General features: G+C 49.0%; 2 protein-coding genes across 5 annotated transcripts in view; one reads left to right on the plus strand and one right to left on the minus strand.

The window, feature by feature from the left end:
* The window catches only part of LOC125090801 (zinc finger protein 705D-like), a 121027-nt gene that overhangs the window by 44437 nt on the left and 62962 nt on the right, over positions 1 to 13628 (minus strand). The window lies entirely within an intron of this gene.
* Positions 660 to 6031, plus strand: DEFB108B (defensin beta 108B). Its single transcript, XM_047713994.1, has 2 exons — positions 660 to 1138; positions 5666 to 6031. Exons 1-2 carry the CDS (start codon positions 961 to 963, stop codon positions 5824 to 5826), a joined length of 339 nt encoding a protein of 112 aa, XP_047569950.1. The 5' UTR covers positions 660 to 960; the 3' UTR covers positions 5827 to 6031.

Here is a 13628-nt window from a genome sequence, read left to right on the forward strand (position 1 = left end):
TGAGATGTGTGCTTCGCCCTTCCGCACTGCACACACCCGTGCACACGCACGTCGCTGTCAGTCACGAGCGCCGAACGCGAGACGAACACTAAGACAAGAGAACTTCGGCTTCTCTGACATTCGAACTAGAAAGAATCTGAGGGACGATCTGCATTGATACCTTCCGGTGAGAATTCCAGAAGAGGTTTCAGAATAATCACTGGGGCAACTGGTTAAAGCCGACCTGCAGGCTCCGCGCCGCCGCACCAAACTGAAAACGCTGGGAGTGGGTCTGAGCGTCGGCACGAGCAAGCCCCCCTCCCCGTTGGCTTCACGCGCGACAGTGACTAAGAGCCCCCGGTCTGGCTTCCACAGAGCGCATCGCTTTAGGCGCCGGTGACATCCAAGGACGACCGTCCTCCTGCCGAGGTCCCCGCCTCGAGTCCAGCGCTGGTCCGGAGACGCGGCACCTAAACCCAGACCTTGTGCCCCCACGGCCCGTGGCATTTCACTGCTCTGCCTGTTCGCCTCCACCGGGAGGGCTGGAAAGTGCGTGCCCGCGTGATGCCTGCTGGAGCAGCGAGGCGTGGTCCCGGCGGAGGACGAGCGCACCCTCGCGCGGGCGGTAGGGGGCGCTCTGGGCAGGGCGCACGCGAGCCGGACCGCGGCGGCGGAGCGGAGCCCTGAGGGCTCTCGGACCAGGAGCGAGTTCACCCCCGCGGAGCCGGGCTCTCCGGTTTCAGTCGGTCACGGACTCGGCGACCGGTTTCTCACTGTGACTGACCCCGGACGGGCTGCTCGGGCCCTTTGATCTGCGGCCAACGCGATTGCAGCTTCCGTTCCCATGCGACGAGCTCTCCCGGGCAGAACGCGGCGCCACCGCCTCCTCAGGAACGGAGCGTCCGACAAGACGAGGATTCCCGGTTTTCCCACGAAGGCCCCCGCGTGTGCACCGCACCCCTCCGCCCACGAGTGCGGCTAATGAGGTACGGAAGGGCGCTTCTCGCCCAGACAGACAGACACACGCCGCCGCCCCAGACAGCCGCAGACGGAAGTGCTCGCTGCCTCTCGGAAATGCGGCCGAGCCTTCTCCCGCCGGCCCGGCGGCCCGCGGCCCTCCTCGTCGCCGCGCTCTTCTTCGTGAGCCGAGTGCTGCCAGGTAAAGGGACTTCGCAGAAGCCTTGCTGACAGTCCAGTGCCTGAGACCTTAAGGGGCCGCCAGTCCTAGGAGCAAAATCGCTGCCACCTGCCCCCGGAGCCAGGGGCTCCGAGGAAATCTGGGGCCCGGGGGTCGGGACCTGCAGCCCGCTGCCTCCTGGCGCCCCCAGCAGCTCTCAGTCAGATGACGTGAAGTCAGGGGTGTCTCAAGTCCTCGAAACCCTCTGTGCTCCATCACTGAAGTAGATTTGAATTAGGCGAGTTCACCTGCAGTTTCTAGATCTGGAGGACCCCCAAATGGGGCATTCTTCTAGTAAACCTTGGTTTCCAAAGCCCTCTGCTTACTTGCAGCCAAAGTCAGGAACCATAAAAGCCACAAAGCCGGGGGGGCCCGGCAGAGGGATGGGCAAGGGGGTCTCCTTGAACGGCCTTCTCCAGGCTAAGAGGCGTCCAACCCTTTGCTCCTCTGTACTGCTGGTCTCCCGCACTTGACTCTGGCCCTCGAGGCTCCATCCCAACCCCTGGTTTTTCTTCTTCTTTTTAACGTTCAGTCTTCTGCCTCAGAACTTAGCCACAGGCATCAGAAATGATACAGCAGGGGAGTGTGTCCCCCTTCACTCAGCCTGCAGGCATGGGTCACACAGGTGTCAGGGGGCCTGCAGACATGTAATGGGGGGCCCTTCTCACTTTCACCCGAGGAAGGCACTGGACACCCCAAATGTGTCATTCCATTTCCTAGAACTCGGGCATTAGATTCAGGGAGGAAGAATCAACTTCCTGCTCTACGTCGAGTGGAATGTCTTCCTCTCCCAGTTCCTGAGAATTCCGGGCCTCAAGGATGAGGAAGGGACAGGAAGACGGGCATAGGTGTGTGGAGGCGGACTGTCCTGTTACAGCTGAAGGGACTGCTGACGGTTATGCTTTACGTCGTTCGCAAAAAGATGCTCCCCAAAATTTCCGCCAGAAAACGTAACGGGAGGCATGCCTATTCCTGGTGAGCCCCAACTTTTCTAGCTAGCTCTGCGTCTTAAAGGATCGCCTACTGCTAACGGGCTGGGCTCCTTCAGGCTTGAGGGGAGGGCACAACTTACAAGGCAAACACAACTTGGCTCCAGGAGAGCTAGTCTGGAGGAAGGAGGGGGAGAGCTTCTGGTGTGGAAAGACTGGGGTGGAACCAGTTCAGGTGATCAGATACCTGTTAGGCACCCCCGGTAGGGGACGCCCCTTCTAAGAAGCAGGCATACAAGGAAGCTAAGATGGCGCCTGACTCCTGAGAAGTTTGGTGTCTTATTGCCCAGGGGAGGGCCACCAAGCCCTGAAAGAGCGCCCTGGCACGGAAGTAGGAGAGATTTCCCAAGTGAGGACTAGACATGACCAAAAGAAAGACAAAAGCCCAAAGCAACACAGGTTTGGTGCTGCAGGCCGAGAGCCTAGGAAGGTCTGACTGGAGGAGCAGGCTGCAGAAGGCAAGTCACGGAAGCATTCAGTACTGAGAGGGCCGGAGGCTGTCTGTCCGAGGCCTTCATCCGGATCTTTCCTCTGGGAATATTCTGTGTGTGCGTGTGTGGGCAGTCTACCCACTGATCCACCCTCACGAGAGTTCTGGGTGAACAACAGTCAGGAACTATACCCCCGGGGCTGGGGCTAAGCTACCCCAGCCCACTGGGAAGAGCTAATACGTAAGAGCCTCTCGGACCACATGATGAATTAACTGAAAAATGCTTTCTCTTGCTTAAAGGGAAGCCTACGTAATTTTTAAACAAACAGTTTAAACAAATGCAGAAGTGTTTTTTTAAACAAAGCAAAAGAACATTCATCCATGTCACGATGAGCACCAAAGCTGTGACAGGTACAGACACTATAGAATCGTTCATGGTTGTTGATAAGATTCAAAAAGGTCTTGATGATCTAGTCTAGTTCTCGTGCTTTGGAGAGGAAAAATCCAGGCCCTGAAAAGCGAGTGTCTCCCCCTTGCTGGAGGAATGAGCCCTCTGTCCCTTAGGGTGCGACCCTCACCTCCCCGCTTGGGGTCCATCGTGCTGGTTCCCTTCTCTGACTCTAGAGAGGGCGAAGGTGATGCCAAATCCCATGACATGAACTCAGGAGCACACGAAGCTGGTGACGTCACTCTCAGGTGAGTGTCCACGTGGCTTTGCTGGAGGCGTCTGACGGGTGCATACCAAGCGGCCATCCTCCCCAACCACGTGGCTGGGTGGAAGAAAGTCCCTGCTCCGGAGATGAATCCCGTTCACCCAGTCTCACAGCTTTCACCCGAGTCTTCTGAACTTTGAAAACGAATTCATTCTGGGTTGCTGCTGTTTTCACTGTCACTGAACCAGAAGAAAGGTGATGGTGAGAAAAGCGGAGGCAAAGACATTTCCGCCACCCATGCTGGGAGGCAGGAGCTACGGGACAGGTTGGCGCAGAGGGGGTGGGTCTCCCCTGCTGCCCTCAGGTGTCACTTGCCCGGGACTGAAGCTTTTCTTTTGGAAGCGGGAGAGTAGAGGGGGATTCAGAGTGGGAGCAAGAGGGGGAGTACGATGGGGCTGAGGCCACAGAAGTTTTACGTCTGGCCAGCAACCCCCGCCCCTCACCACAGCATTAGGTGAGCTTGGACAAGTCGTTCCCTTTCCCTGGGCGTCATTTCCTCATCTGTGAGAAAACTCGTGAGGCCAGATCCTCTCTTGTGTTCCCTGTGACTCTAGCTTCTGTCTCTGAAGCAAAGAGCTCGATACCACGTTGTGCGATACACGATTCACTAGCAAAGAGTAAAACAAGTTAAGAAAAAGGACCTTAATGGGACTTGGATCCTTACACGAGTGATAGCACGTCATCTTTTACAAAGCTCCTTGCGACTGAAAAATGTAATGCTCAGGAGTCAACCTCAGCAAGATCGCACACATAGCGCCAAGACATGGGAACAACCAGCTTCCACGCCGGCGTGTTCCAGGAGGGGCAGCGGCTCTGATCCGTGACCCCCTCACGGATATCCGCAGGACGCCAAGCCTTCGGCCGGGTTCCGGTGGGGACAGGCAGGGACAGGCTGCGATTCCTGTGCCCAAAGGGCTCCTCCTCAGGGGACACCGCCCATCAGGGAATGGAAGAAGTCCAGGAATGACTGATTCATCTCACGAGACAGCTCCTGTCACTGCTTCGCCTGCTGCAATATCCTCCTCCCCCCGATCCCAATGGCAAGGGGCCGGTTTCAGCCCATGGGAAATGAGGTCTGTCTACGGACAGCAGCCGAGTTATAGGTAAAAGCAAGAGAGGCACAGTCTAGGGAATGAAAAGCTCAGACTGCAGCTTGTTTCTACATAGTGCTCAACACTTAGTATGATGACGGATTTAAAACAGAAAACTGGGTGCCTGGGTGGCTGAGTCAGTTGAGCGTCTGACTCTTGATTTCAGCTCAGGGTCGTGGGCTCAAGCCCCACATTGGGCTCTGCACTCAGTACAGAGTCTGCTAGAGATTTCCTCTCTCCCTTTGCCCCTGCCCCGCCCACCACTCATGCGCACACTCACGCATGATCTCTAAGTAAATAATAAAATCTTTTTAAAAACCCCAAAATAAAAAAAAACCCATACTCTTACAATTATTTCCCAGTTCACATTTTCAGTAAAAATCCAATGTTGATCTTCCCATCCATTAATTAGCTCACTGCCTTGTGAATACTCAGGAGTTAAACTCAACCGAATACATTTGAATTTCAGCTCAATTCCTTCCACAGGGATTTACTGAGTGTATATAAATGCCCTTTACTGATCTGAGCTCCTTCAAGGACTGGCCTTTGTGTTTCATGGGACAGACACCTACAAGTGGCCTGTGTGGGCACCTCTCTTAATGTCAGCCAAGAGCTTAAGAAGTTGTCCTGGAAAAGGCACCCTTTGTTATGGAGACAACTAGAAAGCTCAGAGGGGCCCCCCTTCTGAGCGTGAGCACCTCACTGTGTGGCTCAGTGCCGCAACAGTAAGAGAACACAAGTCCAATACTATTCGATGTTTTTAACAAGGGTATTCGTGACCCCACAGGGACACTCTCTACCACTAGGGACGTGGGCATGCTGTCCCCCCCGCCCCGGGAAAACACCCTCACTGACATTTCCCTGCAGTATCTGCTCCTTCCAGATCCATATTCTAGGTCCTACTTTTGAAAGATGCGCGTGCACAGATATTCCTCTAACAAGATCAGCAGCACAAGACTGCTGCTCCGCTAACGGTCTCGGCCGTCAGTGACAGGAGATGGGGAGGAGGAAAGACTGGCATCCACGCACGCCCCACAGACCTTCTGAGGAGACGGGGTGGCCCAGGGCTAGGCTCTCGTTACTCAGATGCAGTTAACAGCGCCTGCTTTTCAAGAATGCCCCAAATCCAAACTTTGAGTGAAAGCAGATTTTTTAAGCACTGGTTTAAGAAATTAAATAACAACAACAATCCACCCAAGATTGTTTCCAGACACTCCTCATAGCAGGTAATTCCATAAAATTTCAGGGAGACTTAAATAGCTACAATAACCCTCTCTCCTGTGCAGCCGGGGGCAGATTCAAGGAGGTCTGTGAGCGTCCAAACGGCTCCTGCCAGGAATTTTGCATTGAATCTGAACACCAGGCGGGGAGATGTTTAAACGGCCAGTCGTGCTGCCTGCCCATGGGGAACGAGCCCGTCATCGAGCCGACTACACCCAAGGAATGAGGAACTCTTTGAAGCTCGGAGTTTCTACAGATGTTTTATTCTCTATTTTGTGCACTCTCTCTAGGTCTCTTATTCCTGTCTTCTCCCAGGGATTCTTTTGAGTCCAAAATAAATAATAAAGCAAAACTAGCAAACATAAGACCTATTTTAAAAATTCACATTGGAGGTGCCCTGGTGGCTCAGTCATTAAGCGTCTGCCTTCGGCTCAGAGCATCATCCCAGGGTCCTGGGATTGAATACTGCATTAGGCTCCCTGCCCATTGGGGAGCCTGCTTCTCCCTCTGCCTGCCACTCCCTGGTCATGCTCTCTCTCTCTTTCTATCAAACAAATAAATAACCCCCCCTTCTTAAAAAAAAGATTTTGTTGATTTATTTGACAGAGAGAGATAACGAGAGCCGGAACACAAGCAGGGAGAGTGGGAGAGGGAGAAGCAGGCTTTCCGCTGATCAGGGAGGCCCCTGCGGGACTGGATCCCAGGACCCTGGGATCATGACCTGAGCTGAAGGCAGAGGCTTAATCGACTGAGCCACCCAGGCGCCCCTAAATAAAACCTTTAAAAAATATAAAAAAATAGAAATTCATATTGTTCATTTTCAGCTCATTACTGTTTGGTTCCCATCTTTCTATCGGGTGTGGACAAGCTCCCCCAACCCTTCATCTGAGGACACTGTTCCCCCTTCCACTGGGAAAATGTGCTACCTCATACCATGCAGCCTAGTGGGTCTCCCTCCCTGACAAAGGGGCAACATACAGGAAACTTGCACAGTCAGATTCCCCCACATCAGTTAGCCCTCAATGGAAATCTGAATCACGAGCAGAGCAATACCCACCAGATCCAAGACAATCCTTCTACATGCTTTCCCGAGGCAGGGCTCTGGCCTGTCCTTGTCTTCCTGGCTGAGATCCATGGAATTTCTCATTTGGGCACCTTTCACCGGGCACGGCCACTCAGCTCTTCCTTCCATCCTGTAAAGCACAGCATTGCCTCCTAGGCCTGCCCTAACGAATTGCCACAGACTTAGCGGGCTACAACTCATTATCTGCCAGCTCTGTAGGTCTGAAGTTAACCAGAGACCCAATGACGTGGATCTCAACAGGTCAAAATGAAGGTGTCCGCAGGGCTGAACTCCCTTCTGGAAGCTCTATGGCTCCCTCTCCCCGTGGCTGGGACAGCAGCGGTGGGTGGCCCCATGCGACATGGGCAACCAGGCTTCTTTGCCCACCTCTAAAGCCGGCAACAGGCTTGGTCCTTCTCACATCCTAACCCTCAAAACTTACCTTCCACTTCCGCACTCTTCCATTCTTGTCGGAACCTTGTCATTACATTGGGCCCCACTGGTTAAGTCAAGATCCTCTCCTATTTTAAGATCAGCCGATTAGCCTCCTCATTTCCACCTCCACCCCAATGTCCTTTGCCATGTGAGGTGACATGGAAACAGGTTCCAGGGATGGACGGATGAAGAAAATGTGATATATGCACACACACACACACACGCGCGTGCGCACGCGAATATTATTCAGTCACAAAAGTAAGGGAATCCTGCCATTTACGACAATATGGATGGATGTTGATGACGTTATACTAAGTGAAATAAGAAAAAAAACAAAACAGCCTGAATTCATTGATACAGAGAAAGACTGGAAGTTGCCGGAGGCAGGGGTGGCGGCTGGGTGGGGGTGAAATGGGCGAAGGGGGTCAAAAGGTACAAACTCCCAGTTACGAAATAAGTAAGCCCTTGGGATAATGTATGGCACCATGTCTTCAGTTAATAACACTGTATAATTACACAATATTTTACATTGTATATGTGCGTATATATCATATATGTAATAATTATGCAATAATTATACTGTAATAATAATACTCAGTAAATTTGAGTAAATCTTAAAAGTTCTCATCACGAGGAAACAAAATTTGTAACTCTGTGTGGTGACGGAAGTTCCTGAGACTTGGTGCGGCCATCACGTCACAACACACATACAATGAATCACCGTGCAGCACACCTGAAACTAGTACGATGTTATGTGTCCATTGTATCTCAATAAAAAGTGTCTTTTTCAGTTATCAGTAACACAAGAGGACACTCAGTAAGCATATAAAAGATCTGAATAATACTACAACTAACTTAATCTAATTGATATTATTTAAAAACTTCATAGGACTACAGCAGAAAAAAACATTCTTTTTAAGTGTGCATTTACCCATATAAACCAAAGACAAGGCTTGATAAACAAAAGTATCCAAATCATACAAGGTGTGTCCTGTGACCCTAATAGAAGTAAAGTAGAAACTAATATTTGGGGGCGCCTGGGTGGCTCAGTGGGTTAAGCCGCTGCCTTCGACTCAGGTCATGATCTCAAGGTCCTGGGATCGAGGCCCGCATCGGGCTCTCTGCTCAGCAGGGAGCCTGCTTCCCTCTCTCTCTTTCTCTGCCTGCCTCTCCATCTGCTTGTGATCTCTCTCTGTCAAATAAATAAATAAAATCTTTAAAAAAAAAAAAAGAAACTAATATTTGGTATTTGGAAAATTCTCATATATTTGGATATTAAACAATACATTGAATAAAAGTGAGTGAGCAGGGGTGCCTGAGTGGCCCAGTGGGTTAAGCCTCTGCCTTTGGCTCAGGTCATGGTCTCAGGGTCCTGGGATCAAGCCCTGCATCGGGCCCTCTGCTCGGTGGGGAGCCTGCTTCCCCTCCTCTCTCTGCCTGCCTCTCTGCCTGCTTGTGATCTCTGTCAAATAAATAAATAAAAATCTTCTTTTTAAAAAGAAGTGAGTGAGCATTTGGAATCGGATAAAAAAGAGAAAACATCATACCCATTCCACACATATCCATTCCACACATCCATTCCACACATTCTGAAAAAAGCCAAATTAGCATTCTGAAATAAATTTATAGTCACTATATGCTAATATTGTCAAAGAAGAGCAAATTAAATCTAAAACAAGAGAGTCAGGAGATTGGGGCGCCTGGGTGGCTCAGTCGGTTAAGCGTCTGCCTTCGGCTCAGGTCATGATCCCAGGGTCTGGGGATCAAGCCCCACATCAGGCTCCCTGCTCAGCGGGGAGCCTGCTTCTTCCTCTCTCTCTGACCCTCATCTGTGCTCTCTCTCTATGCTTTCTCTATCTCAAATAAATAAAATCTTTTAAAAAAGAAAAACAGGAGATTAATAAAAATAATAAGAGAAATTAATTAAACAGAAGATCAATAGGGAGGAAAGATGAGATCAAAAGTTGGTTCTTTGGAAAGAGGAATGAAATGTACAAACTCCTTACAGGCTGATATGAGAGACAGAGTCAGTGGAGGAACCGAACACGAATGACCAGTATCAGTAATGAAAGAAAGGAACAAGATCCTGCAGATCTCAGGTCAATTAGCAGGTCTTCTAAGGCACAGCTTTATGTCATTATATTCAAAAATTCTGATGAAAAAGGGTAAATTCCTTCAAAGACACAAACTATAAAAATTCACCAAATAAATTAAAAAAGGCAAAACTAAATGGCCAAGTGGCTGTTGGTGGCTGGGCGCCAGAGCACAAGGATGTGATGAAACTTCTGGAGGTAAGGGAGCTGTTCTGTGCATGTCTGTGATGTTGGCTACCCAAACACATGCATTTTTCAAAACTCACAGAAATGTACACTAAATTCTCTCCCTCTGGAGAGAGGAAGGAAGGAAGGAAGAAAGGAATTGTACACTAAATTTTAATGAATAAAATGTCACTGTGTATAAGATATATCTCAATAATTCCAACTTAAAACAAAACAAATATTATCTCTGTTCCTGTCTTAGGGTTTTGGTGCTCCCTTTATCTAACTTCTAATAACTGTGCCTTTTTTTCATTAAGCAAGCGTGACATGCTGGAATTCATTTATTAGGAATCTGCTGTATTTCTCCACCAGAACATGGTCTTCCTGACTAACTGTAGCTTCCGCCCCCATAACTTCCCTGTACCTTTGAGGCCCGGCACAACGGCAGGGGCAGATGAAAACCTGGAGGAGGGCCAGTCACGCAGAAAACCTACCTCTTCCTCTCTCACAGCCCAACGTAAAAAGCCCTGAGTGCTGATACTGGGTGGCAGAGACAGAATCCCATCTGGCCCTGCTCCAACACAGTCACAGAACCTTCATTTCTTCCCGGGTTCATTCAAAGTCAGCTGCAACCTTGTAATCCTAGAGTCAAACCTCAGCCCTAAGAACTGGTCCAAAAAGCCAGAGGAAAGCAGACAGTGCGTCAGGATTTAGATGCCATTAACCAGAGTGTTTTTTGTTTTTTGTTATTTTTTAAGATTTTATTTATTTGAGAGAGAGATGGAGAGTGAGAGAGCCCAAGAGCAGGGGGAGGAGCAGAGGGTGAAGCAGGCTCCCCGCTGAGCAGGGAGCCCGATGCGGGACTTGATCCCAGGACGCTGGGATCATGACCTGAGCGGAAGGCAGACACTTAACCAACTGAGCCACCCAGGTGAACCCATAACCCGGAGTTCTCAACAGGAGAAGGTTTTGCCCCTGGCACATAACTGGCAATGTCTGGAGACGCTTTAGTTCCAGCCTCTAGAATGTGCCTCCGCTGTCTAAAGTCTGGGGACTGGGGATGGTAGCAGCACCCTGCAGTGGACGGGAACGACCTTGAAAACAGAGAACTGTCGGCTGCCAATGTCGGCAGCGCTGGTTAAAAGACTGCTCTAGGCTTTGACAGGGGGCTAGGAACCAGAAGAGCAGAAGTGGATAAATGTTCTGCCTCAAGAACATGCCGCAGCCTCCCGAGGGGAGCCCACAGTGCCTGTAAATAGGCATGAGGCACCCCCCACTGCCACCCCCGCTCTCCTTGACGTGGTGGCTTTAATTCGTGGACACACAGCACACGAAAGTAACTTCTGGACCCTCAGCATAATTACTGACATTTTTATCCTTACAGACTGTTTCTCTCTTGCTTTTGCTTCTCCATCTTTTCCTACGCTGACAAATTCCTGGCCCGATTAGAACCAGGTCTGATTTTTCCAAACAAATCTGATGAATTCATTCCCAGTTCCATATGGCGTCTTTGTATACTGCCATGGAACTTAATTTCCCTAAATGACTTAAAATCTGTCAAAGAAATTATAAATGGATTTATAACAATCACATAAAGCATTTGCACGTCCAAGAAAATTCTGACTGCTCCAAATGTAGACCATTGTGGCCACTTTGTTCTTATGTCCCTCTCCTCCGGGCGACGCTGGGTGGGACAGGGACTGAGCAAACTACACTTCCCAGACTCCTTCGCTGACCTGCTTCCAATTAGGTCACCACAAACCTTAGGCTGGAATTTGGAGCTTGGAGAAGAGCAGAAGAGGCTTCCTTCCTCACTTTTGCTCCCGTCACCATTGCCACTGCAGCAGCGGCCAGCCGCAGCGTCCCCCTTCCTAGGGTACCACTAGACCAATGTCATCATGGCCTCACAGAGACATCGGTGACTAGTTCCTGCCCCTTCTGCATAGGTCTGAGGGTTGACACTGAAAAGTCTCTCCTAGGCACTCCGAGGGTGCCCACACCGGCTGGGCAGCACGCCCCTCCTCAGAGGCCTGACAACCAGGGGACCCCTCTGCAGGCTTCTGGTCTCTTCCATTTCATTGCCTCCTGAGATGTGGCACCTGCTGCCGGCAATTATCTCTGGGTAACCCAACACTCCCTCAAGCCCTTCATTACCTGTATATCAAATCCGGTTTTAAATTTGTTCAAAGCACTAGGACATCCTAGTCTACTGAGTCCCAACTGACATGATTCTACCTTCGTGGCTTTGACTACCGCGCTGTCATCCTATAAACCTACAAGACAGACAGGCCCCATTACCTAATGGATGCGGCGACAAGGCGTAATGAAGACTACACTTCATCACTCACAACTGACAGAGCAAGTGGGTGAAAAACACATTCAGACTCTAGAGGATCTAAAACAACAATTTATAGAGTAAAATCTGGAAGACCTGTGTCCCACTTGAAGAATTATAAAGGGAGATACAATTCAATTTCTCTTTTCTGCGGGACCCAAAGAAGAACTGATCCAAGATCCTCAATCATCCTAAGTGCAAACAACAGAGAAAAGTACATTTGCTATTCGTGCAATGTAACTGGAATTCAATAACAAAATGAAAACTAAGGTAAGAAAGCATAAAATAATTCAAAAGTGTCCTTAATAATTAGAACTAATAATGAAGGTCCTCCTTATACTGGTTTACCTAGCAGAGAAACTAACATTCCCACATAGTATATAGGATTATTATGAAAAATAATGTAAAATGTACAATTCTATTCAACTAAATGGAAGGATAAATCTGGCAATGACTACGTTCCCTAGTGTACCCACAGAAACATAATTTTCATGTTTCGCACTACTCCGCTAACAAAAGACCATCACTAAAAATCTCTTAGATATCTATTTAAATACCCACCAAGTATTTTAGTATAAAAAAGCACTTAAAATGTCAGTTTTCTCATTATTTAACATGTAACACACTAGTAGGTCCATATATATAATAGTACACAACAAAATCTTATAGGAATTATGTTTCCTTCTACACAGCAACAGCAGTGTTGGGGTATAAATAAAGAATAAAGTGATAATAGTAAAGGTACAGAATGAGTAAAACTAACATTTAGCAAAATAACAAAAAACAAGCAGACGATATTTTTAAATAGGCAGTGGTACAGTTGATTGAGTGAGGTTTGGTGGTGGGAGGAGGGAGATGAGATAGTGATCATCGCTGGGTTGGGGCAGGGGGAATTGAGCAAAAGAGAAACGGCCACACTGGGAGTGAATCAGAAAATGCGAGAGATTCCCCCAGGCTCAAATCCACAGATGTGGTGGACAGCCTTTTCTTTCTGGCACTCAGAGCTCGGAATCAGATGGCCATGAACTGTGATCCGTCTGAAGCTCAGAGTGAAGCAAAGAGAGGAAACAAAGCAAAGCTCTAGGTAGACACTTGTTTGCTGTCTTTCACTGTCATTTGATAACTCCTGATGACTGGAGATGGAATTTGTAATGGAGCATTGTAATGGTTTGTACTCACTTCCTCATCATGGTTACTGCCAATAGCACTGATTATTTTCCCCCAGGATCTACAGTGTCTCTTACAGCTTTATCAGGAAGTATTCATTGATCTTCCTTCTTTCAACAATGAGCATAAAGTTGAAAAAAGAAACATCAAGTGTTTGTTTATAACTGGGAATAATGCTGAACCAATTATTTTTTTCATGATATTTCTTTATTCTCTCTCTCCCCCCTCATCCCATCTCTCTCTCATACACACACGTGCACATACAAACTCAGATGTGTAAGTGTGTGCAAGGGGTACAGGATCATTTGGGGGCACCTGGGTGGCTCCATCAGTTAAGGATCATTTGTTCGGTGATTTTACATACGTGTATACCTTCACCTCTTTAGGCCGTGGCCAGAAGAGCCCCGAAACGCAGCTCTGCCACCGCGGATGTCCTCACACCTGAACTCATGCCCCACGGAAGCAGTTTTGCTAGAGGACAGATGTGTACTTGTATTACTGGCTAATTACTGTTGCAGGACATATTACCCCAAACTTACCAACCTAAAATGATGAGCATTTACTATCTAAACAATTTGTATGGTGAGGCACAGATCAGTGCCTCAGGCTTGGGGGCTCTGAGGAGGTCGCTGTGCAGCTTTTGGCCTGGTCTATTAGAGGTTCCTCTGAAGGCTGGGCTGTGGGTGGAGAGGGGAATGCACACCTGAGCTCACCCATGTCACTGCTGACAGGCCTCAGGTCTTCATTAGCTAACTACTAGTCACTGGTCC

Source organism: Lutra lutra, chromosome 2 (assembly GCF_902655055.1).
Source record: "Lutra lutra chromosome 2, mLutLut1.2, whole genome shotgun sequence".
In the NCBI taxonomy this organism is placed as follows: Eukaryota; Metazoa; Chordata; class Mammalia; order Carnivora; family Mustelidae; genus Lutra; species Lutra lutra.